The 25,752-nt window shown below is 46.5% G+C and overlaps 1 protein-coding gene across 1 annotated transcript in view; it reads left to right on the forward strand.

Annotated features, from left to right (window-relative positions):
* Nucleotides 1-25,752, forward strand: part of utp11 (UTP11 small subunit processome component) — a 59,966-nt gene that overhangs the window by 27,630 nt on the left and 6,584 nt on the right. The window contains exons 2-6 of the mRNA XM_068011235.1: nt 15,185-15,246; nt 15,690-15,792; nt 17,334-17,447; nt 21,513-21,606; nt 25,472-25,602. Of these exons, the coding sequence (XP_067867336.1) occupies nt 15,185-15,246; nt 15,690-15,792; nt 17,334-17,447; nt 21,513-21,606; nt 25,472-25,602 (504 nt within the window). The remainder of the gene's footprint in view (nt 1-15,184; nt 15,247-15,689; nt 15,793-17,333; nt 17,448-21,512; nt 21,607-25,471; nt 25,603-25,752) is intronic.

The following is a 25,752-nucleotide window of genomic DNA, read 5'->3' on the forward strand; positions in this document are numbered from 1 at the left end:
TGAGAGAGAGAGAGGAAGGGGGGGAGCGGAGAGAGAGAGAGAGGAAGGGGGGAGAGCGGAGAGAGAGAGAGAGGAAGGGGGGGAACAGGAGAGAGAGAGAGAGGAAGGGGGGGGAAGCGGAGAGAGAGAGAGAAGGGGGGGAGCGGAGAGAGAGAGAGGAAGGGGGGGAACGGAGAGAGAGAGAGAGGAAGGGGGGGAACGGAGAGAGAGAGAGGAAGGGGGGAACGGAGAGAGAGAGAGAGGAAGGGGGGGAACGGAGAGAGAGAGAGAGAGAGGAAGGGGGGGGACGGAGAGAGAGAGAGAGAGAGAGAGAGAGGAAGGGGGGGGGACGGAGAGAGAGAGAGAGAGAGAGAGAGAGAGAGAGGAGGAGAGGGGGGGACGGAGAGAGAGAGAGAGAGAGAGAGAGAGAGAGAGAGGAAGGGGGGGAACGGAGAGAGAGAGAGAGAGAGAGAGGGGGGGAACGGAGAGAGAGAGAGAGAGAGAAGGGGGGAACGGAGAGAGAGAGAGAGAGAGGAGAGGGGGGAACGGAGAGAGAGAGAGAGAGAGGAGAGGGGGGAACGGAGAGAGAGAGAGAGAGAGAGAGAGAGAGAGAGAGGGGGAACGGAGAGAGAGAGAGAGAGAGAGGGACGGGGAGCAGAGAGAGAGAGAGGAAGGGGGGGAACGGAGAGAGAGAGAGAGAGGAAGGGGGGGAACGAGAGAGAGAGAGAGAGGAGAAGGGGGGAACGAGAGAGAGAGAGAGAGAGACGGGGGCCCGAGAGAGAGAGAGAGAGAGAGAGAGGGGGACCGGAGAGAGAGAGAGGAGAGACGGGGCCCGGAGAGAGAGAGAGAGAGGGGGGACCGGAGAGAGAGAGAGAGAGAGAGGGGGCCCGGAGAGAGAGAGAGAGAGAGACGGGGCCCGAGAGAGAGAGAGAGAGGAGACGGGGCCCGCAGAGAGAGAGAGAGAGAGGGGACGGGCCCGAGAGAGAGAGAGAGAGAGCGGGGGCCCGCAGAGAGAGAGAGAGAGGACGGGGCCGAACGCAGAGAGAGAGAGAGAGACGGGGGGACCGCAGAGAGAGAGAGAGAGACGGGGGGACCGAGAGAGAGAGAGAGAGGAAGGGAGACGGAGAGAGAGAGAGAGAGACGGGGCCCGCAGAGAGAGAGAGAGAGAGAGAGAGAGACGGGGCCCGCAAAGAGAGAGAGAGAGAGACGGGGCCCGCAGAGAGAGAGAGAGAGAGAGACGGGGCCCGCAGAGAGAGAGAGAGAGAGAGAGAGAGAGACGGGGCCCGCAGAGAGAGAGAGAGAGAGAGAGACGGGGCCCGCAGAGAGAGAGAGAGAGAGACGGGGCCCGCAGAGAGAGAGAGAGAGAGAGAGACGGGGCCCGCAGAGAGAGAGAGAGAGAGAGAGACGGGGCCCGCAGAGAGAGAGAGACGGGCCCGCAGAGAGAGAGAGAGAGAGACGGGGCCCGCAGAGAGAGAGAGAGAGAGAGACGGGGCCCGCAGAGAGAGAGAGAGAGAAGAGAGAGAGAGAGAGAGAGAGACGGGCCCGCAGAGAGAGAGAGAGAGAGACGGGGCCCGCAGAGAGAGAGAGAGAGACGGGGCCCGCAGAGAGAGAGAGAGAGAGACGGGGCCCGCAGAGAGAGAGAGAGAGAGACGGGGCCCGCAGAGAGAGAGAGAGAGAGAGAGAGACGGGGCCCGCAGAGAGAGAGAGAGAGAGAGACGGGGCCCGCAGAGAGAGAGAGAGAGAGAGAGACGGGGCCCGCAGAGAGAGAGAGAGAGAGAGAGAGACGGGGCCCGCAGAGAGAGAGAGAGAGAGACGGGGCCCGCAGAGAGAGAGAGAGAGACGGGGCCCGCAGAGAGAGAGAGAGAGACGGGGCCCGCAGAGAGAGAGAGAGAGAGAGAGCGGAGGAGAGAGAGAGAGAGAGACGGGGCCCGCAGAGAGAGAGAGAGAGGAGAGAGAGACGGGGCCCGCAGAGAGAGAGAGAGAGACGGGGCCCGCAGAGAGAGAGAGAGAGAGAGACGGGGCCCGCAGAGAGAGAGAGAGAGAGAGAGACGGGGCCCGCAGAGAGAGAGAGAGAGAGAGACGGGGCCCGCAGAGAGAGAGAGAGAGAGAGACGGGGCCCGCAGAGAGAGAGAGAGAGAGAGACGGGGCCCGCAGAGAGAGAGCGAGACGGGGCCCGCAGAGAGAGAGAGAGAGAGACGGGGGCCCCGCAGAGAGAGAGAGAGAGACGGGGCCCGCAGAGAGAGAGAGAGAGACGGGGCCCGCAGAGAGAGAGAGAGAGACGGGGCCGCAGAGAGATAGAGAGAGACGAGGGCCTCGCAGAGAGAGAGGAGAGACGGGGCCGCAGAGAGCAGAGAGAGAGAGACGGGGCCCGCAGAGCAGAGAGAGAGAGAGAGAGAGAGCGAGAGGGGCCCGCAGAGAGAGAGAGAGCGAGACGGGGCCCGCAGAGAGAGAGAGAGAGAGAGACGGGGCCCGCAGAGAGAGAAGAGAGAGAGAGAGACGGGGCCCGCAGAGAGAGAGAGAGAGACGAGAGAGAGACGACGGGGCCCGCAGAGAGAGAGAGAGAGACGGGGTCCGCAGAGAGAGAGAGAGACGAGAGCAGCGAGAGAGAGAGAGAGAGACGGGGCTCCGCAGAGCAGAGAGAGAGACGGGGTCCCGCAGAGAGAGAGAGAGAGAGAGAGAGAGAGAGGGGCCCGCAGAGAGAGAGAGCGAGACGGGGCCCGCAGAGAGAGAGAGAGAGACGGGGCCCGCAGAGCGAGAGCGAGACGGGGCCCGCAGAGCGAGAGCGAGACGGGGCCCGCAGAGCGAGAGCGAGACGGGGCCCGCAGAGCGAGAGCGAGACGGGGCCCGCAGAGCGAGAGCGAGACGGGGCCCGCAGAGCGAGAGCGAGACGGGGCCCGCAGAGCGAAGAGCGAGACGGGGCCCGCAGAGCGAGGAGCGAGACGGGGCCCGCAGAGCGAGAGCGAGACGGGGCCCGCAGAGCGAGAGCGAGACGGGGCCCGCAGAGCGAGAGCGAGACGGGGCCCGCAGAGCGAGAGCGAGACGGGGCCCGCAGAGCGAGAGCGAGACGGGGCCCGCAGAGCGAGGAGCGAGACGGGGCCCGCAGAGCGAGAGCGAGACGGGGCCCGCAGAGCGAGAGCGAGACGGGGCCCGCAGAGCGAGAGCGAGACGGGGCCCGCAGAGCGAGAGCGAGACGGGGCCCGCAGAGCGAGAGCGAGACGGGGCCCGCAGAGCGAGAGCGAGACGGGGCCCGCAGAGCGAGAGCGAGACGGGGCCCGCAGAGCGAGAGAGCGAGACGGGGCCCGCAGAGCGAGAGCGAGACGGGGCCCGCAGAGCGAGAGCGAGACGGGGCCCGCAGAGCGATGAGCGAGACGGGGCCCGCAGAGCGAGAGCGAGACGGGGCCCGCAGAGCGAGAGCGAGACGGGGCCCGCCAGAGCGAGAGCGAGACGGGGCCCGCAGAGCGAGAGCGAGACGGGGCCCGCAGAGCGAGAGCGAGACGGGGCCGCAGAGCGAGAGCGAGACGGGGCCCGCAGAGCGAGAGCGAGACGGGGCCCGCAGAGCGAAGAGCGAGACGGGGCCCGCAGAGTCGAGAGCGAGACGGGGCCCGCAGAGCGAGAGCGAGACGGGGCCCGCAGAGCGAGAGCGAGACGGGGCCCGCAGAGCGAGAGCGAGACGGGGCCCGCAGAGCGAGAGCGAGACGGGGCCCGCAGAGCGAGAGCGAGACGGGGCCCGCAGAGCGAGAGCGAGACGGGGCCCGCAGAGCGAGAGCGAGACGGGGCCCGCAGAGCGAGAGCGAGACGGGGCCCGCAGAGCGAGAGCGAGACGGGGGCCCGCAGAGCGAGAGCGAGACGGGGCCCGCAGAGCGAGAGCGAGACGGGGCCCGCAGAGCGAGAGCGAGACGGGGCCCGCAGAGCGAGAGCGAGACGGGGCCCGCAGAGCCGAGAGCGAGACGGGGCCCGCAGAGCGAGAGCGAGACGGGGCCCGCAGAGCGAGAGCGAGACGGGGCCCGCAGAGCGAGAGCGAGACGGGGCCCGCAGAGCGAGAGCGAGACGGGGCCCGCAGAGCGAGAGCGAGACGGGGCCCGCAGAGCTGAGAGCGAGACGGGGCCCGCAGAGCGAGAGCGAGACGGGGCCCGCAGAGCGAGGAGCGAGACGGGGCCCGCAGAGCGAGAGCGAGACGGGGCCCGCAGAGCGAGAGCGAGACGGGGCCCGCAGAGCTGAGAGCGAGACGGGGCCGCAGAGCGAGAGCGAGACGGGGCCCGCAGAGCGAGAGCGAGACGGGGCCCGCAGAGCGAGAGCGAGACGGGGCCCGCAGAGCGAGAGGAGCGAGACGGGGCCCGCAGAGCGAGAGCGAGACGGGGCCCGCAGAGCGAGAGCGAGACGGGGCCCGCAGAGCGAGAGCGAGACGGGGCCCGCAGAGCGAGAGCGAGACGGGGCCCGCAGAGCGAGAGCGAGACGGGGCCCGCAGAGCGAGAGCGAGACGGGGCCCGCAGAGCTGAGAGCGAGACGGGCCCGCAGAGCGAGAGCGAGACGGGGCCCGCAGAGCGAGAGCGAGACGGGGCCCGCAGAGCGAGAGCGAGACGGGGCCCGCAGAGCGAGAGCGAGACGGGGCCCCGCAGAGCGAGAGCGAGACGGGGCCCGCAGAGCGAGAGCGAGACGGGGCCCGCAGAGCGAGAGCGAGACGGGGCCCGCAGAGCGAGAGCGAGACGGGGCCCGCAGAGCGAGAGAGCGAGACGGGGCCCGCAGAGCGAGAGCGAGACGGGGCCCGCAGAGCGAGAGCGAGACGGGGCCCGCAGAGCGAGAGCGAGACGGGGCCCGCAGAGCGAGAGCGAGACGGGGCCCGCAGAGCGAGAGCGAGAGGGGCCCGCAGAGCGAGAGCGAGACGGGGCCCGCAGAGCGAGAGCGAGACGGGGCCCGCAGAGCTGAGAGCGAGACGGGGCCCGCAGAGCGAGAGCGAGACGGGGCCCGCAGAGCGAGAGCGAGACGGGGCCCGCAGAGCGAGAGCGAGACGGGGCCCGCAGAGCGAGAGCGAGACGGGGCCCGCAGAGCGAGAGCGAGACGGGGCCCGCAGAGCGAGAGCGAGACGGGCCGCAGAGCGAGAGCGAGACGGGCCCGCAGAGCGAGAGCGAGACGGGGCCCGCAGAGCGAGAGCGAGACGGGGCCCGCAGAGCGAGAGCGAGACGGGGCCCGCAGAGCGAGAGCGAGACGGGGCCCGCAGAGCGAGAGCGAGACGGGGCCCGCAGAGCGAGAGCGAGAGAGAGAGAGACGGGGCCCGCAGAGAGAGAGCGAGAGAGAGAGAGACGGGGCCCGCAGAGAGAGAGAGAGAGAGAGAGAGACGGGGCCCGCAGAGAGAGAGAGAGAGAGAGAGAGAGAAAGAGAGAGAGACGGGGCCCGCAGAGAGAGAGAGACGGGGCCCGCAGAGAGAGAGAGAGAGAGAGAGACGGGGCCCGCAGAGAGAGAGAGAGAGACGGGGCCCGCAGAGAGAGAGAGAGAGAGAGAGAGACGGGGGCCCGCAGAGAGAGAGAGAGAGAGAGAGACGGGGCCCGCAGAGAGAGAGAGAGAGAGAGAGAGAGAGAGACGGGGGCCCGCAGAGAGAGAGAGAGAAGAGAGAGAGAGAGAGAGACGGGGCCCGCAGAGAGAGAGAGAGAGAGACGGGGCCGCAGAGAGAGAGAGAGAGAGACGGGGCTCACAGAGAGAGAGAGACGGGGCTCACAGAGAGAGAGAGACGGGGCCCAGTGAGAGAGAGAGAGCGAGACTGTGGTGGGGGTCAGTGAGAGGGAAGGGGAGAGGGACAGACATCGAGAGAGGGGAAACAAGAGACGGAGAGTGATCAAGATCACTTCTGATAGATTCCAACAATCAGGTATACTCCGCATCGCTCCAAGAAGTGTGCAGGAAAAGTTTGACTACTTGTACAAGCAAAAAAAAATGCCAAGTATCTCACTAAGTCTGTGTTCAACATCGTAACTAGAAAATAAGTCAATAAATTAGTTGCCTCATTTGAAGCTTCCTCACAAAAATGCACATTTTTTTGTTTTGATTAATAGTAAGATAAACTTTTAATGCCTTTTTCTTTCCAAAATTGACTCACCGGCTCCTTGTGACACAATTGTAATGTGGTGCCCCATGTGAAAAGGTTGGACACCCCTGATCTAGGCAATAGTGACCATAATATAACATGCTTTAAGATGATAAAGGAAAGAACTATGAGAAAACCAGTTTAATAGATTAGCGAAAAGCTGATTTTGAGGGCCAGGAATAGAACCTGGGAAAATAAATGGCAACGATATTGGCAAACAGTGATGTAGAACAACATTGGGACATATTTAAAATGGTGTTCAATGGAGTGCAGGAAAAATATATTCTGTGAAAAGGAGAGAACAAACTAAATGCTAGTGAGAACCCATGAATGAATAAAGACATAAGGGAACATTTGAGGGTTAGGAAAGAGACATACATTAAGTTCATAGACAGCAGAGGAATGCACGATGAAAGAGAATACCAAGAGAATAGGAGAGAAGTCAAATAAACAATTAGGAACAAAGAGAATGAAATTAAATTATCAAGGAACATAAAACAAAGTAGTAAAATATTTTACAGGTGCATCAATTAAAAAAAGGAAGGCTGCAATGGGAATAGGATCATTAAGAGATAGACCGGATAACACCACAGGTAACCATAGAGACATGGCAGAAGTATTAAATTGTTTCACTTCAGTGTTTATCAGGGAGATAGAACGGATAGACATGACATTGATTGATGAGATGGGCAATGAGATACGTGCATTAAAAATAAAACATGGGGATGTATTTAATAAACTTATTAAACTCAAGCGTAAAGCCCTTGGTCCGGATGGATTGCATCCACGTATTTTAAAAGAATCTAGGAAAGAGATAGCAGAGGCATTGTACATATATTTAATAATTTGTTAGAAAAGGGTGTAGTGTCAGAAGACTGGCAGATAGATAATGTAATTCCTATATTTCAGAATAGGGGGTCGGGCACAACATGCTCAGAGAAGTATAGACCAGCCAGTTTAACATTGGTGTTCGGAAAATATTGGAATCCGTACTAAAGGAGAGAATAGAGGCACATGTAGAAACAAAAAAAATAATGAATAGTTAGCATGGATTTCAAAAGGGAAACTCTTGCTTGACCAACCAGAGTGGCAGAACGTGGGAAGTGGTGTTCCACAAGGATCAGTACTGGGACCACTGCTGTTTACAATTTCCATGAACGATTTGAACTTTGAAATCAAAAACGCAAGTTCTAAATTTGCGAATGTCACCAAATCGGCGGAATAGTCAGTACTGAGGAGGACTGCAACAAATTACGGGAGGGCATTAATAAACTTGCAGAATGGCCAAATATTTGTCAAATGAAGTTCAACACAGATAAATGTGAGATAGTACATTTTGGTAGGAAGAATTATTTGGAAGGTCCAAGTCTAGATGGGGAAGAGGAACAAAGAGATCTCAGAGTACAAATACACCAATCACTAAAATTTGTGCCACAGTTTAACCAGGCCATAAAATTAAGTAAACCAAGCATTAGACTTTATTTCTAGAGGGATAGAATTGAAAAGTAGGAAGGTTATGCTAAACTTGTATCAAGCCTTGGTTAGACCATACTTAGAAGTGTACAGTTCCGGTTGCCATATTAGAGAAAGGATATAGAGGCATTAGAGAGGGTGCAGAGAAAATTTACAAGGATGATATCAGAAATGCATGGGTATACATATCAGGAAAGGATCGATAGGCTGGGTTTCTTTTCTCTTGAACAAAGAAGACTGAGGGGTGACCTAATGAAGGTCTTCAAAATTAATGAAAGGTTTTGATAGTGGATAAGAGAGAGATCATACATATTAACATAAGAATTAGGAGCAGGAGTAGGCCATTTGGTCCCTTGAGCTTGCTCGGCTATGATCAGATCATGACTGACCTGATTGTGGCCTCAACTCTACTTTGGTCTACCCCCATACCCTTTGACTCCCTTGTCAATCAAGAGTCTATCTAACTCATCCTTGAAAATATTCAATGACCCTGCCTCTGCTGCTCTCTGGAGAAGCGAATTCACAGCTTAACGACCCTCTGAGAGAAAAAATTTCTTCTCATCTCCGTCTTAAATGGGAGACCGCTTATTTTTAAACTGTTTTCCCTGGTTCTACTCTCATAAGGGGAAACATCCTTTCAGCATCCACCCAAATCCCTCGACTACCGAGTTCTGCAATCTCTCTCCATTTAAATAATATATTGCTTTTCTAATCTTCCTACCAAAGTAGACAAGTTCACATTTTCCCACATTATACTCCATCTGCCAATTTTTTGTCCAGTCACTTAACCTATCTAAATCCCTTTGCAGACTCCTTATATCCTCCTCTCAACTTACTCTCTTACTTACCTGTATGTCATCAGTAAATTTAGCAACCATACATTCAGTCCTTTCATCCAAGTCATTGATCTAGAATGTAGAGGCCCCAGCACTGATCCCTGTAGCACTCCACTTGTTACAACTTGCCCCAAAATGACCCATTTATCCCTACTCTGATTCCTGTTAGCTAGCCAATCATCTATCCACACTAATATGTTATCCCCTACACCATGAGCTCTTGTTTTATGTAATAGCCTCTGATGTGGTGCCCTCTTTCCTCTTGTGGGAAAGAGCATGACTAGAGGCCATCAATATAAGATAATCATCAAGAAATCAAATAGAGAATTCAGCAGAAACTTCTTTAGGTAAAGAGTGGTGAGAATGTGGAACTTGCCACCTCAGGGAGTGGTTGACACGAATAGTGCAGATGCATTTAAGGAGAAGCTAGACAAGCTTATGAGGGAGAAGGGAATGGAGGTATAGATGAGGAAAGATGGGAGCAGGCTCAAGTAGAGCATAAATGTCAGCATGGAATGGTTGGGCCAAATGGCTTGTTTCCGTGCTGTATATCTTAACGTAATATGAATTTGGGAAATGCATATGGTGCATTAGTGCAGCGACTGTAGTATATTGTAATATCTTTTATCTACTGTCTCTCTGCTGCCCTCTCTGGGAGATGTAAATAAAAATTTCCAACATGACTGCTCCTGGTTAGGACCTTATGTAGTTTTACTCTGAATACACAACAAAAAGACGGAATTTTTTTTTTGCATCTCATTCGAGAGATTACTGTCTGAAGAACATTCTGACACTTTTTGGAACTCCCAAAGTCGATTATGATGAAGTTTGAGCCACTTGAAAGGTTGCTTCATGTGTCTGCAATTAGCGTTCAGCTACAACTGAGTGAGTACGTGATTTTAGAAATATGGCTCTGAGGGCATATTTTGGGACCATGGGGGAATTCAACCCTAACACAGAGGACTTGTGTAATTATGAGCAAAGGTTACACCTTTGGTGAAAAGTTAACAAAATCCTAGATGAGAATAAAGTAAATGTTTTCCTCACCATGATGGGGCTGAATGCATTTGAAGTGGTGTTTAACCAATGTTGCCCACGAGACCCCAGTAGTTTGGACTATTCTGAAATAAATAAGATGCTAGACTCATTATGGCTTTACTAAGAATGAAATTGTGCTGCAATTTACATTCTGTGAAAGGAAGCAGTTGCCAAATGAGTCTATTGGAGATTATATCCTTGAATTAAAGAAACTTTCTTGTCACTGTGGTTATGATGCCAACTTGGAAGTCAACCTTAGAGGTGTGTATTCATTGGAGGTCTAAAGAACAGTAAAATCCAGGCCAAGCTTTTGTGTAAAGATAGTAAGCTAACATGGAAGGAGGCCTGCGATGAGGCCACAGCCATGGAGTTGACAGGAAAAGATAGCTGCAGATTGCAAGGAAGTTCTTTTCCTGAGCCGGCAGAGGAGGTTCACTGGATTTCAGCATAAACTGGATGGGGATGGAATGAGATGGAGGGAATGGCGTGGAGGGGGGGTTGGCTGAGATAGTGGCATTGGTTAGGAATGACATAATAGAGGGGACAGTTTGATACAACTTATTATTCGAAAGCTATTCTTTGTACTAAAAATGAAGATTCACTAGATTGGCATGAAAAAGTTTCAGAAAAGCTGCGATGATGGGGAAGCCAAGTTGGATCATCCATTCAGCTCTTCTGGCTGAAGGTGGTTGCAGTTGCTTCATTATCTTTAGCATTGTCTTTTGCACTCTCATGCTAGGCCCTGCCATCACTCAGGATGCAAATATCCTCTGAAGTACACGTATGTTGAACAGTGGGATGAGCATGCTATAGATAGCAAAGCAATTGCACAAGCAATGAATTCAGTCGTGACTGGTGGTTGACAAAACAAAGGGAGGTGGTGGTTCAGAGAATACTTGGCCAATATTCCACTATTTCTCCTCTTGTCCAATCTCTTCTCACATACATCCACCACTCTTTCAACATCTTCCACTACTTTACAGTTTCCAGTTTCCTGGCCTTTACCATCTCCTTCTCACCATGGGCGTCCAATCTCTGTACGCTTCCATTTCCCCCGCTCCAGTGGATGGCCTGAGGGCCCTCTACCGCTTCCTTGAACAGAGGACAAATCAATCCCCATCCACCATCACCCTCCCCCTGCCTGAACTTGTGCTTGCATTGAACATCACCTTTGAATCCACTTCAAATAAAAGTTGTTGCTATGCATCTTAGCTGGGTCCTTACCTCTTTTTCCATTACGTTGATGACTGTATTCGTTTCATTTCCTGCTCATACCCCAATCTGGAAAATTTCATCAACTTTGCTTCCCTTTTACACCCCTCCTTCACATTTTGCTATTCTTAATCAATGCCACTATCTACAGCTCTTCCCTTCCTTGACTTTTCTGTCTCCATTTCTGGGGATAGGCTATTGACCAGTGTCCACCAAAAGCCGAATTTGGTGGGCCTTGACTACATTTCCTCCCACTCCACTTCCTGTAAGGATCATTATTCCATTCTCCCACTTTCTCCATCTCTGTTGCATCAGTTCTGATGATGCCGCCTTCCACACCAAAGCTTCCAATATGGCTTCCTTTTTCCGAAACTGAGGATTCCCCTTCACCATGGTCCACAGGGCTGTCGACCATGTCTATTCCATTCCCAAACTTCTGTTTTCATCCCTTCTCCCACCCACCCCCAACTCCCTTGAACCACGACAGGAATCCACTTGTCCTCAGCCTACATCTTCAATGAATCATCTTCTGTCATTTCAGCCACCACCAAATAAATCTTCCCCTCCCCTTTCAGCATTTCGAACGGATCATTCCCTCTGTGACACCCTGGTCCACTCTTCAATTACCCCCAACTCCTGCTCCCCTTTCCATTACACTTTCCCATGCAAGCACAAGAGATGCAACACCTGCTTTTTACCTCCTTCCTTCCCACCGTCTAATGTCCCAAACAGTCCTTCCAGATGAAACCGCAATTTACTTGTATTTCTTTCAGTTGAGTGTACTGTATTCACTGCTTACAATGCAGTCTCCTCTACACTGGGGAAAACAAACTCAGATTGGAATGAATACTTTGCAGCGGACTTCTGTTCAGTTTGTAAGCATGAGCCTGAGCATCTTTTGCCTGTCATTTTAATTCTCCACCCCACTCCCACTCTGAGCTCTCTCCTCGCCTTCTGCACTGTTCCATGAAGCTGAACGTAACCTCGAGGAATACCTCCTCATCTTCCAATTAGGCACTTTACAGCCTTCTGGAGTTCAGCAATTTCAGATTGTAATTTCTGCCCCCATTGTTTTCTGATGGCAGCTGTTGGTAATGTTATTCCTATTTACATCTCCTCCAGGTCCATCTTTTGTTTCTTTACTTGTCCCATTGCTATCTCCTTTTGCCTTGCGCCATCATCCCTTTTGTCATTTAATCTCTCCTACCATCCACCCTATCACAGACTTTCTGTTTAGTTATTTCCTGCCCTCCCCTTTTCACTGCCTCAGTACTTGCTTAAAACCTGTTATATTTCCAACTTTTTGCAGTTCTGACCAGAGGTCGTCACCCTCAAAAGTTAACTGTTTCGTGCTGCACGTATGCTGCCTGACCTACCGAGTATTTCCAGCATTTTCTGTTTTTATTTCAGATTTCCAACATCCGCAGTATTTTGCTTTTAAGCTATTTTTAAATTGCTATTTAAACTTTTTTCCACAAAGTTATCAGATTGCTTACCTGACATCCAAAACTGGATGAGCAAAATTTTCCTCCAATTAAATATTGGGAAGACTGAAGCCATTGTTTTCAGTCCCTGCTCCAAATTCCATTCCCTAACTACGAACTCATCCCTCTCCCTGGCAACAATCTGAGATCAAACCAGTCTGTTAGAACATAACATAAGAAATAGGAGCAGGAGTAGGCCATTTGGCCCCTCAAGCCTGCCCCGCCATTCAATAAGATAATGGCTGATCTGCCCCAGACCTCAACTCCTCTTTCGTGCCAGCTCCTCATAGTCCTCAACTCCCCGATATTTCAAAAATCTATTTACCTCCTCTTTAAATACTTTGTGATCTAGCCTCCACAACTCTCTGGGGTAGAGAATTCCAGACATTCACCACCCACTGAGAGAAGAAATTCCTTCGCATCTCAGTTTTAAATAAGTGTCCCCTTACTCTGTAACTATGTCCCCCAGTTTGAGATTCCCCCACTATCGGGAGCATCTTCTCAACATCTACCCTATCAAGCGTCCTCAGAATCTTGTACGTTTCAATAAGATCACTCCTCATTCTTCTTAACTCTTAATGAATAACGGCCTAACCTGTTTAGCCGTTCTTGATAAGTCAACCCCTTCATCCCAGGAATCAGCCTAGTGAATCTCTTTTCAACTGCCTCCAATGCCAGTATATCTTTTCTTAAATCCGGGGACCAAAACTGTACACAGTACTCCAGGTGAGGCCTCACCAACACCCTGTACAGTTGTAACAAGACTTCCCTATTTTTAAACTCCAACCCCCTAGCAATAAAGACCAAAATTCCATTTGCCTTCTTAATTACTTGCTGCATCTGCATGCTAACTTTTTGTGTTTCATGCACAAGAACACCCAGATCCCTCTGTGCTGCACTTTTTTGAAGGCTCTCTCCATTTAAATAATCTGCCTTTTGATTCTTCCTACCATAGTACATGACCTCACACTTTCCTACATTAAACTCCATCTGCCAAGTTTTTGCCCACTCACTCAACCTATCTATATCCCCTTGCAGATTCCTTATCTCCTCATCCCAGCATGCCCTCCCACCTATTTTTGTATCGTCAGCAAATTTGGATATATTGCACTCTGCCCCCTCCTCCGAGTCATTAATATAGATAGTAAATAATTGAGGCCCTAGGACTGATCCTGATGGCACTCCACTTCTTGCGTCTTTCCAACCTGAAAAAGACCCATTAATCCTGACTCTCTGTCTTCTGTGAGTTAACCAATCCTCAATCCATAGTAATACATTATCCCCAATGTCATGAGCTCCTATCTTGTGCAATAATCTTTTATGTGGCACCTTATCAAATGCCTTCTGGAAATCTAAATACACTACATCTACCAGTTCCCCTTTGTCAACTCTGCTTCTTATATCCTCAAAGAGCTCTAGCAAATTTGCCAAACATGATTTCCCTTTCACAAAACCATGTTGGCTCTGTTTGATTGCGTCAAGTTTTTCTAAATGTGCTGCTATTTCTTCCTTAATAATGGACTCTAGCATTTTCCCAACAACTGATGTTAGACTGACTGGCCTATAGTTTCCTTTTTGTCTCCCTCCCTTCTTGAACAGGGGTGTCACATGAGCGGTTTTCCAATCTACTGGGACCCTCCCGGAATCCAGTGAGTTCTGGAATATTTTGACCAACGCCTCCACTATCTCTGCAGCCACTTCCTTTGAAACCCTTGGATGTAGGCCATCAAGTCTTGGTGACTTGCCTGCCTTTAGTAACATTAGTTTATCACTACCCTGAGATTAGCTTTCAACTTCATTCATGCCGTAACTAAGACCGCCTATTTCCACCTCCATAACATCACCCGACTTCACCCCGTCTCAGTTCATCTGCTGCTGAAACCCTTATTCAAGCCTTCGATACCTCTGGACTTGACTATTTCAATGCACACCTCCCATATTCTACTCTATAAACTTGAGGTCATCCCAAACTCTGTTCCCCTATCACCCCTGTGCTCATTGATCTACACTGGTTCCTGGTCAAGCAGCATCTTGATTTTAAAATTCTCATCCTTGTTTTCAAATCCCTCCATAGCCTTGCTCCTCCCTATCTCTGTAGTCTCCTTCAGCCCCACAACCCTCTGAGATATCTGTGCTGCTCTAATTGTGGCCTCTTGTGCATCCCTGATTTTAATTGCTGCGCCATTGGTGGCTGCACCTCCAGTTGCGTAGGTTCCCAGCTCTGGAATGCCCTCCTTACACCTCTCCGCACCTCCACCTTGCTTTCCTCCTTGAAGGCACTCCTTAAAACCTACCTCTTTGACCAAGCTTTTGGTCATCTGACCTGATATCTCCTTCTGTGGCTCGGTGTCATATTTTGTTTTATAATGCTTCTATGAAGCACCTTGGGATGTTTTTATTATGTTAAAGGTGCTCTATAAATAAATTTGTTGTAAACCAAAATTGCTATAAAGCACCAGAAAAATGATTTCCCTGCTGCACCTAAGATTCTGGGTATAATTCTGCACCTGTTTTCAACCAGCATAATTGTAGGAAATTCATGTGGATGGCTCTTTAGTCCAGGGCTGGAGCCATTATAATGAGCCAAGATGCATAGGGTAATAGTTTGCGTAACACACGTGGACCTGAGTTTCCTTGATATTTTATGCTGCGTATTTGCTTTACATACGTGTCTGAAATTACACAGGAAATTCCCACCCCTTAAGTCTGGTAGGTTCCAATGTCAAAGCAGTCTTTTACTATTAAAAGAAAGTCAGTCACTGACCTGGAGCCTGAAATAATCAAGCACTTTGCAATCTGGATGTTTGACTCATAATGAATAATTAAATTGTGACTTGGGTCTACTTTTACTTAACTGTTGACTTTTTGGACTTAAAGGCACACGGCCCCATCTTAGACTAATACCTAGCACATTATCTGGTATAACACTGATGTCCTTTTGTAAAGCAATGTATCATCCAAGTTAATGTGAACAGTGCTATGGGAAATCTGTTGCATTTAAAAATAAATTGTCCTGCAAAATTTTTATGAACAGAATTCTAACACTGGTATTTTCCAGTAACATACTTTTTATCCATTTTGCACAGCCTGGATTTCGAAAGCGACTGGGTCTGCTAGAGAAGAAGAAAGATTACAAGCTCCGCGCACAGTGAGTGCTTCATAAACCAGAAGTCCAAGGCATTTGACTTGAATTAAAGTACCATGTTCTAATTGTACTTGCGTACAATATTCTACATCCAGAGTTGCAGGATTTCAAATTTCAACATTTAGAAGTATTCACTTATAGACTCTACTTGAAACCCTCTTCAAGCTTGTCAAGGTCTGAGAAAAATGTATCCATTATTGCTTTTACCATGCATCCTGTTTGAGGTTTTTGACAGAGGATAGCATAATTTTCTGTCTGTACGTGTTGTAGATTTTGAACTGTTAACCACCAACAGAATCTTGACTAGCTTTAATGTAGCCACTGTTTAAAATATCCCCAAATTTGCCATATTTAAGCTAGCTTCGTGTTATGTAGATTTGAAGTTATTTTGTGCTGTCAAAAGTCTTCTAGAGGGAAGCCTGCTGACTTGTTGCTACACATTTCAGGGACTACCATCGCAAACAGAATACCCTAAAGGCATTACGACAAAAGGCGTTAGACAAAAATCCAGATGAATTCTACTTTCGTATGACCAGCACCAAGCTCCAGGTGAGTTGTTTTTTTTGCAATGTAAACTAGGTTTATTAGGAAAATCAGCACCGTGATATTGTTTGTACTAAGTTCAACTTTCCTCAGTTTAAAAGAAAATCACTTAATCTGTTTATTACTTCTGTCGACTTCTAAAAGTACAAGTTATGTTCTGCTGGTGATGTGGAGTTTCTGTTTTATATGGAAAGGTATGGTTTCATAAATTGCTGTAGACTAAATACCCTGAAATTAATGTATTATCCAGTAGAATTGCAAAAATTATTCTAAGTGTTTTCACTGCTTTCTTGACATTTGTTTAGACTGTATCTGATTGATACCAAGTCTTTGGGAAAAAAACATTAGAGCTGCAATAAGCCCTACAGTTTTAAAAGTAATTTTTTTTATAACATGGGCATCAGATGTGTTTGAACTACAGGCCATACATGGCCCACAAAGTCATCTTGCACTACTCCTAATTACACATGGCAAAGCAGCTACCCCAATTAAGTAGTTCGCTGAGGTTCTTCAAAGTGAAGGCATCAAATCATGCGAGCTGTTCTTGTCATTCTCCCTCAAGCTAGCAGCATCTCACTTCCTCCAAACAAAACAAATATTCATGGCATCCCCTTCAATCTACACACGAACAACCAGACTAAATATGTCTGATATCTTCAGATTGTGCCATTCCAGCCAATCATCATAATCCAAATCAAATTAACTGTTTATATGTGGTCTGCTGGTTCCATGCTGTAAATGACTCTGACTCCATAATCTTTTCTTAGAAAGAAATTGACACCCCTTGATATAAACAAACAAAGATTCTTTCAAGTCCTTTTCGTTGCATATGGAAGTTTTCACAGAGAACAGTTTGAGGAAGATGGTGTTCACGTGCAAGTTAATATTCCCACTTGCATGTCCTGGAGTACCTGGTGCATTGTAAGCAGTACCTCCCCAAAACAAATTTAGTTCACGCAGCCAAGTGAAAGCTGCTTGATATTCTGGACACTGATGCAGTAATTTCACACCGTTGCCATATCATTGGGACCCTTTATATTGTATAATGATGCAGACAATAGCAGTCCACTGCTAGAACTACACAATTTATAGGTCTTAACATGTATTATGGAGAAAATACTCCTTGTCTGTGGTAGGACTTACTCCTGCTAACAGGTAAGCTTTAGCATTACCTCACTTTTGTTGTAATCAATTCGTTGTGATCTATCAGTCTCCCTCACTTGTGGGATATTGTAACCACCATAAGATTATGTATGGTTTGTAAATGGAGAAGTAGCTTCCACTGTTAAGTGGAAACAATCTGTGTTTAAACTCTGTTCCTAGCTATGGGATTTTATTTGACTGGAACATATTTTTATAAAGTCCTTTTGCCCTTCAGTATTTGCTGTACCTGTATAATTCAAGTAGGTGAAGCTACACGTGCAGTACCTGCTTATGTTTACTCTCAATTATATATAGATGTTTTTCTCTTGACCTAAAGCAACACCGTCTACTCTATTTCTCTGTGCATTTTAAGAAATCTTTTGATTCCTATGCTTTCTGTTTAGGATGGAGTTCACATCATCAAGCAGTCTAAAGAGGAAGTAACAGAGGAGCAGCTGAAGATCATGAGAACACAAGATATTAAATATGTGGAAATGAAACGGGTTGCAGAGTCAAAGGTGACTTCATTTTTATTGTTTTAACCTCTTGCCATTTTTCCAAGAATGCTCCTTCAGTTAATGAAATATGTCATTGTAGATGTATTATAAAAAGTGAGATTTGTTGTAGCATTTTTATATTCCCAGTTATGAAATGAGCTACTCTTCACCTTCTTTGGTTTGAAGGGAAGAGGAAGCTACATCTCTTACAACAATCATTTTGTAACCTTGGCAGAAACATTTATTTCTCAGTGATTAACAAACTTTTTGCCCAGTTCTACACCCTTTTTGAGGAATATTTCTTTAATTGTAGCAATGAAAGTGGCCACTTGGTGGCACTAAGACATTTTCTATTGATATTTAAATGTTTTGCACTGTACTGAGAGAAGGAATGAGATTTAACATATGAACATACGAATTAGGAGTAGGTCACTCGGCCGCTCGAGCCTTCTCCTCCATTCAATAAGGTCATGGCTGATCAGATTGTAACCTTGACTTTTTCTGTTTTTTTTCTTTTCTGTTCTGAATCTATGACTTCACATTCCCACCTACCCCAATAACCTTTCACCCCCTTGCTTATCAAAACTCTATCTATGTCTGTCTTAAAAATATGTAAAGGCTCTGCTTCCACTGCCTTTTGAGGGAGAGTTCCAAAGACTCGCCACCATGTTTTAAAAAAAAACTCCTTATCTCTGTCTTAAATGGATGACTCCTTATTTTTAAATAGGGATAACCAGTTCTAGATTCTTCCAAATGAGGATACACCCTTTCCGCATTCACCCTGTCAAGACCTCTCAGGATCTTATATGTTTCAATCAAGTTGCTTCTTACTCTTCTGTACTCCAGCGGATACACGCCTAGCCTGTCCAACCTTTCCTCATAAAACAACCCACCCATTCCTTGTTTTAGTCTAATAAACCTTCTCTGAACTGCTTCCAACACATTTACGTCCTTCCTTAAATAAGGAGACCAATACTATACACAATACTCCAGATGTAGTCTCACCAATGCCCTGTATAACTAAACCATAACCACCTCCTTTTGTGTTCAATTCCCCTTGCAATAAACAACATTCTATAATCTTTACTAATTACTTGCTGAACCTGCATACTAATCTTTTATGATTTATGCACTAGGGCACCCAGATCTCTCTGCATCTCCGAGCTCTGCAATCTCTCACCATTTCGATAATATGCTTTTTTAATTCTTCCTGCCAAAATGGACGATTTCACATTTTCCCACATTATACTCCATTTGCCAGATCTTTGCCCACTCACTTAACCTATTTACATCCCTTTGCAGCCTCTTTATGTCCTCTTCACAACTTCACCAAGTCATTTATATATATTGTTAAAACATTGAGGCCCCAGCACTGATCCCTGTGGCACACCACTCGTTACATCTTGCCAACCAGAAAATGACCCATTTATGCCTACTGTGTTTCCTGTTAGCTAGCCAATTTCTATCCATGCCAGTATATTACTTCCCACACCATGAGCTTTTATTTTCCACAATAACCTTTGATGTGGCACCTTATCAAATGCCTTCTGGAAATCTAAGTACAATACATCCACTGGTTCCCCTTTATCCACAACACATGTTACTTCTTCAAAGGACTCCAATAAATTGGTTAAACATGGTTTACCTTTCACAAAACCATGATGACGCTGCCTGATTACCTTGAATTTTTCTAAGTGCCATGCTGTAACGTCTTTAATAATAGTTTCTAACATTTCCCCAAGACGGATGTTAACCTAACTGACCTGTAGTTTCCTGCTTTCTGTCTTCTTCCCTTAAAGCATTGTAAAGTACATTTGGGCATTGCAGAAGAAAAATCTCTAAGTCCGAGCACAGTTTGTTTAAAACTTGCATACATTTCCATAGCTGCTACTTCATAATTTCTTTATCTTCCAAGGCAACATTGTATTGTCTAGGTAAATTAGGGTGGGTAAAGTTTTGTGGAACCTACTTTGCACCAGTAGAGGGCTGTTTGCAAGGCTGCATTACAGAAGAAGCAAGCAATCAAACTTCATGCAAGAAATGGTATGGTCCAGTGGTTCTTATTAGGGGTTCATCTTCTGCAGGGTTTGGCTTCTTTTCTGGTATTTAACTCTCTTCATACATAGTCTTTATATTTGTGTTTCCAATTTTTGAATCCTTTTCAAGTACTGCCTACAACAGTCAGTACCATCCTACCTGTGTATCCAGTTATTTTCAACATTAGCTGGTCCAGGGATTAATTACAGACTGGTATATAGTCCTTATCCGGTATTAAGCTCATATATTTTTAGACGTTTTCGAGCTGGAGACTAACAAAGGATCTCATGCCCCTTGATTCACTCCATGAGTTCTTTTGTAATCTTTTACTTGCCATCTCATAATAAACATCAGACCAAATTGATTACACCAGTGAGAGGGTCATTGACCATGAAGATTAATAAAGGACATTTGAAATGTGCATCACAAATTGGTTTTAAATAATCTGCATTTCTGATTTAAGAATGTGCAGATCACAATATTTATAGAATATGCAGATGAATAAAATGGCAGGTATCTTTTATAATATGAGTTACAATTAATGTCATGGACCCTACCAATATTCCCTGCAGTGTAGCAATAACCAGTACAAACCAGGAGAGTGCCACGTTCAATCGCCAGTCTGTTCAGTTGTCTGATCTTAGCTGGGGTTTTTTTAAGTGATCTCAGCACCTCTAAGTCCAAGGAGAGGGTAAAACAGAACCATGAGGTCAGATCTTAGCACAGGCGAGCATTCTGTCAAGGCTCACAGGAATGTAGCCTCTTGTCTAAGGTCCAATATGGCACAGTCAGTTATTGGCCACCATGACTCTTTATGTTTACTTTTTCCTGCTTTTCCACCCAATGTTGAGGTGGAGGAGACGGGGGGCTTTTGTCTAGCTTAAACCGACTTTGTACAATTGTGGTTCAAATGTTTTATTAATGGCTGCCTTTGCTTATGCTAATGACAGCCAACTGTACCTCAGTACCACTTCAGCTGTCTCCACTACCACCGCTATGCTTTTGGACTGGTTGTTTGACTTGACATCAAACAGTCAATATGTCAAAATTCTCTCCAGCTGAACACTGGGAACACAGCAACCATCATCATAAGTCCCAGCATAAACTCTGCCCCTTTGTTACTGATTCCATCCCTCTGCCCACTCGCTGAGGCTGAACCAGACCATGAATAACTCTGGTTTCTGTCTTATCCATTACCAAAGCCTTCTGGTTGAAACCTTTATACAAGGTTTTGTTACCTCTTGACTTTTTTTCCCCAAAGTCTCCTTGCTCACCTCCCATCCATGAATGTAAGCTTGTGCAAAACTCAGCTTCCGTATCATGACCTCTTTGCCCATCACTCCTCACCCCAAATGACCTACATTGGCTAATCTCACCCCACCCTAACTTTACAATGTCCTCCTGTATTCTTCCGTCCTCCGATTCTGGGCTTTAGTGCATCCTGTGTTCCTTTTCCTGCAACAGTGGCAGCAATTTCACCTGTCTCTGCCTTACTCTCTGGAATTCATTACCTGAGCCACACCACCTTTACACATCACTCTTTGCCTTTAAACATCTCAAAACCCATCTTTGTGACCAATCTTTTAGTCACTTATCCTAACTCTTCCACAATGGCTTGGATTCTATTCCTTTTAATAAAGAAAAATCAAAGCTACTTTTGGAAATTTTCTACATTAACGGTTCTATAGGAGTGTATGTTGCTATCTAGCACAGGTCTGCAACACTAAAGTGTCAAAATTATATTAAAATGAAAGGCAGTCATTTCATGCTGACTTCTTCTAGCCTGTAACTCAGAAATTTTCTAGCATTGGCCAAAATGCGCAAGTGCCTCACCAACAGTGGTTAACCTAAAATTGACCCTGGGATTTCTAGCACGTAGACGTCAGAGTTTTAGAGACAGTCAGGTAAAACACACCTACACTTTGGTGCATTTCATAGAATCGCATGCCATTTTCACACATATAAATAGTACTTTTTTCTGGAAAAGTAAAGAGTGGGAATACTGAGCCACAAATGTGATTTGATTGTGAATTTCTAATACATTTGCAGAAAATTGAACGACTCAAGTCTGAACTCCATCTTTTAGAGGCTGACGGAAAGCCCCGCAATAAGCACATCTTCTTCTGCGAATCTAAAAAGGAAGGTGCTGTATCGTGTTACACACTGTGTGATCTGTGCATACATTTTCAGCTTAGTTTTTTACAGAATTTGGTAATGAAAGCTTAATTTATAGAAGGACAGGTTATTTGGATGTATTCGGTCTTGTACAGATGCATTACTTTGGGTCACTTTTCATCTTGTTCTGAGAAACATTGTACATTCAGTTTGATTTCAACTATTCCCTTTTTTTAAAAAAAAAAATTCCTCTCATCATTTAGCTGTTACATAGAAGGCTCAGGCTCCTTTTCCAGGTTCGGTTCTGTGTGCTATTTGCTGTGTGATGCATCGCACAAATGATCAATCCCAGTGATGACTCACTCCATGGCCACATGTGCATGCAATCTCAATAGGGTGTGCTCGGCACTGATTAAGAGTACAACCCCTGGCTGCTTTCTTTTCCACACCTTAACCCAGAACCACTGAGGCTGACTGAAATTGCCCCTGTTACTGATCCAGCTGAGATCAACTGACTCAGAGATTGAACCTAGATCTCCCTGCAATGATTGGCTCGGGTACTTACTGGATAGTCTTGCTGAGTCCTGTTGATAACATCATAAATACTCTTTAAAGAGACCAAAAACACTAAATTGCAGGAAAACAGTGGGTTAAGAAATATTCTACACGAGTATCCCAATTCTACTTTGGAATGCTAAAAATAATGCGGTTTTATATGAAAGAAGATGGTACTTTGCAAGCTGAAAATGCCTTTCAGTACTCAAAGAATAGTCCTCGAGCAAAGTAAATCAGTACAGCCGAGGGTGGCTAATTTACAAGGCCTTGTTGACAAAATCAGGATGGAGGTGACTGGTAGTTATGGAAACAAAGCATAACACAGTTAATAAGAAGTGCTGGTCTGAAGATGGAATAGAGGAACATTTGTTGGAACAGTATGGAGAACTTTTCTCTGTTTCTGCCCATTGCTGAATCGGATCTGGAAGAGAATACTGCATTGCGACGCTGTATAAAGTGGATAAATGCTTCATTGTCCAGCCCTGTTGTCACTTTTCTCGGGGAGGTCAATATTTGAAAATTTTCATAGAAAGAAGGAATATTGCAGCTCGGCTGTGGTTTTTTTCAGCCTTACGAGTTTTTTTTCGTTACTATCACTGGTGATTGATGCAATATCTATTAAATACAATGTAAATTATATACTTTGCCATATGTTTTATTACTAAGCATTTAATTGTGTGCTAATTGAGTTCTTCTCACACTTCTATGGGAATAGAAATGCACTCTAGTCCTCCTACTAAATGTCCAACATACCAAAGTAATTTATGAAATGTTAGTAACTTAAGCTAAAAAACCAGCACATAAAAGCACTGAGTTCTCTGTCTCCTTAACTACCTCTGAAAGAATGATCTGCATGTTCTAGTTGCATCTCTTATGTTTGTGTGCCCAGTTTCCTGAATTTATAATGTGGCTCAACAGTAACACAAAGTTTCCCCCTACATTTTCTGATTTTTGTTCCCTTTTCCTGAGGATTTTGACTCATGCTTTTCTGATGTTTCACATTTGACAGTTGCTGTCCAGTACTTCACCATTCTTTAATTAGTTATAAATGGGGACAGTGAACTTGGCAAGTTGTTGACAGCAGACGCAACATTGCTAAGCATTATCCTGTACAGTCCTAACTTTATCAAGAACTGGATTCCCCAATACATAGGAACAGGAGTAGGCTATTTAGGCCCTTGAACCTGGTCTGCCATCCAATGATATCATTGCTGATCTGTATCCGAACTCCATCCACTGGCCGTAACTCCGTAATCCCTCAATACCCTTGGCTAACAAAAATCTTACTGACCTCAGATTTCAAATTATTAATTGAGCTTGCAAACGCTTCTTATGGCAGAGTGTTCTACACTTCTACCACCCTTTGCTTGAAAATGTGTTTTCTAACTTTTCTCCTGAATGGCCTGGCTCCGATTTTAAGGTTATTTCCCTTAGTCCTAGATTACCCCACCAGCAGAAAAAGCTTCTCTATCAAACCAATCAATTCCTTTCAAAATTCCATGACCCTGAATCAAATCATGCCTTGCCTTCTATGTGCAGCGAATACAAACCTAGTTTATTTAATCCCTCCTCGTAATTTAACCCTTGGAGCCCTAATAACATTGTGATTCTGGGCTACATTCATTCGGAGGCCAGTATATCCTTTGAGGTGATGTATCTTTCTGATACAAGGTCATTGACCTGAAACATTAACTCTTTCTCTCTCTATAGATGCTGCTAGACCTGCTGAGTGTTTCCAGCCTTTTCTGTTCTTTCTAAGGTGTGGTGTCCAGAACTGTACCCTGTACTCCAGACATGACCAACCAGGGCTTTGTGTAACTATAGCAAAACTTCCTCCTCTTTATATTCTAACCCTCTAGTTATAAAGGCTAGCATTCCATTAGCCTTATTATTTTTGTACCTGGCCACTCCATTTTCGTGATTAGTGTACACGGGCACATAAATTTCTTTGGGTTTCCACTTTCACAGCATTTCACCATTTAAAAAATATTGTTTTTTTGGTCCAAAATGGATGTCCTCGCACTCAACCTGCATTGAAATCCATCTGCCACAGTTTTGCCGAGTCACTTAATTTATCAGTGCATTTGTAATTTTATGCTTCAGCCTGCACTCCTTACTATGTCCTCATCTTTGTGTCATTGGCAAACTTGGATATATGGCTTTCTATTAATAGCTGAGATAACAAATATAATGAATAATTGAGGCCCTCATGCAGATCTTTGTGGGACATCACTACCTTCCAATTCGTGTACATACCCATTATCCATACTTTGTCTTCTAGTCTAACCAATCTCCCAACCTTGTCAATAACTTGCCTTCAATTCCATGAATTTTAATTTTAGTTAATCATCTCTTACGTGGAACTTTATCAACTGCCTTCTGGAAAGCCATATTAACTACACTGTAGACATTCCACCCCCCCCCACCCCCCCCCCCACCCGCACCTATTACTTTAGTTACTTTCTCAAAAAATTCAACTAGGTTCATTAGCCGTGACCTGCCCTTTACAAATTCCTGTTGGTTTTCCAGTTAGCTAAAATTTCTCGAAGTCATTCTGTCTTTCATTATAGATTCCAGTAACTTCGCCACAACAGATGTTAAACTAAAAAGTCTATCATTTCCTGGTTTCGGGGTCTCGCCTTTTCTTATAACAGAGTTACGTGTGCAGTTTTCTAACCTGAAGGGACAGTTCTTGAATTGAATGTGTTTTGGAAGGTTATGTCTGAAGCACCTGCAGTTTCCTCACCTACTTCCTTGAAAACCCTGGGGTGAAAACAATCGGGTCCTGGGGATTTGTTAGTCTTTAGTGTCAATTTTTTTCCTCCTGTTGTTTTCTTGCCAGTGAGTCCCAGTCCTTGATTCATTAATAGTTTCCCTGGGGGAATGTCAGTTACATTATCCACGTCCTGTACTTTGGAGACTCAGGCAAAGTAATTATTCAACAAGTCTGCCATTTCCATATTTTCATTTGCAATGTTACCCACATCTGTTTTGAAAAGGCCCACATTACCCTTATTCTTTGAATATAACGTTCTTCTCCACCATCGCCTCCCCTCAGTCCCCGACCTCCCAACCAGGCCAACTGTAGCGTCTCACACTATTGCCCTGGTTAAGGTAATGAACTCAGCACTAATATCATCTGATTATCATATTTGGGACCTCTTTGGTCTGTATGGCACCATACTATCCCTGACAGAGCTTTATAGAATTGTACGATTCCAGTTGTTTGTAATGTGTATTGGTGGAGTAGCATGCTTTGCTGATGCTCTGTTCTGATTAAACGTTGATTGCTCCATTATAATATTTGAAAAAGCTCTCTCATTTAATTTTGTGCACAGTGGAGGAATTTGACTTGGCGAAGCGTCTCAATACTCTACCAGAGCTGGTAGACCGGGTATACAACCGACCAACAATCGAAATCTTACAGAAGGAAAAAATTAAAGGAGTCACACATCGCCGAGTTCTGGAGGTAATGGGAAATCACATTCAGATTAATGTGTACTTTTACAAAATGAGAACAGTCACATGGACAGACTAAAGCAACGTAGGCATTTCAGAAAGATGATTTGGCATTTAGACAATCTGACACTCATTTGAAACTTGTGTTTGTTAACGTGCA

Source organism: Heterodontus francisci, chromosome 31 (genome assembly GCF_036365525.1).
Source record: "Heterodontus francisci isolate sHetFra1 chromosome 31, sHetFra1.hap1, whole genome shotgun sequence".
Taxonomy (NCBI): Eukaryota; Metazoa; Chordata; class Chondrichthyes; order Heterodontiformes; family Heterodontidae; genus Heterodontus; species Heterodontus francisci.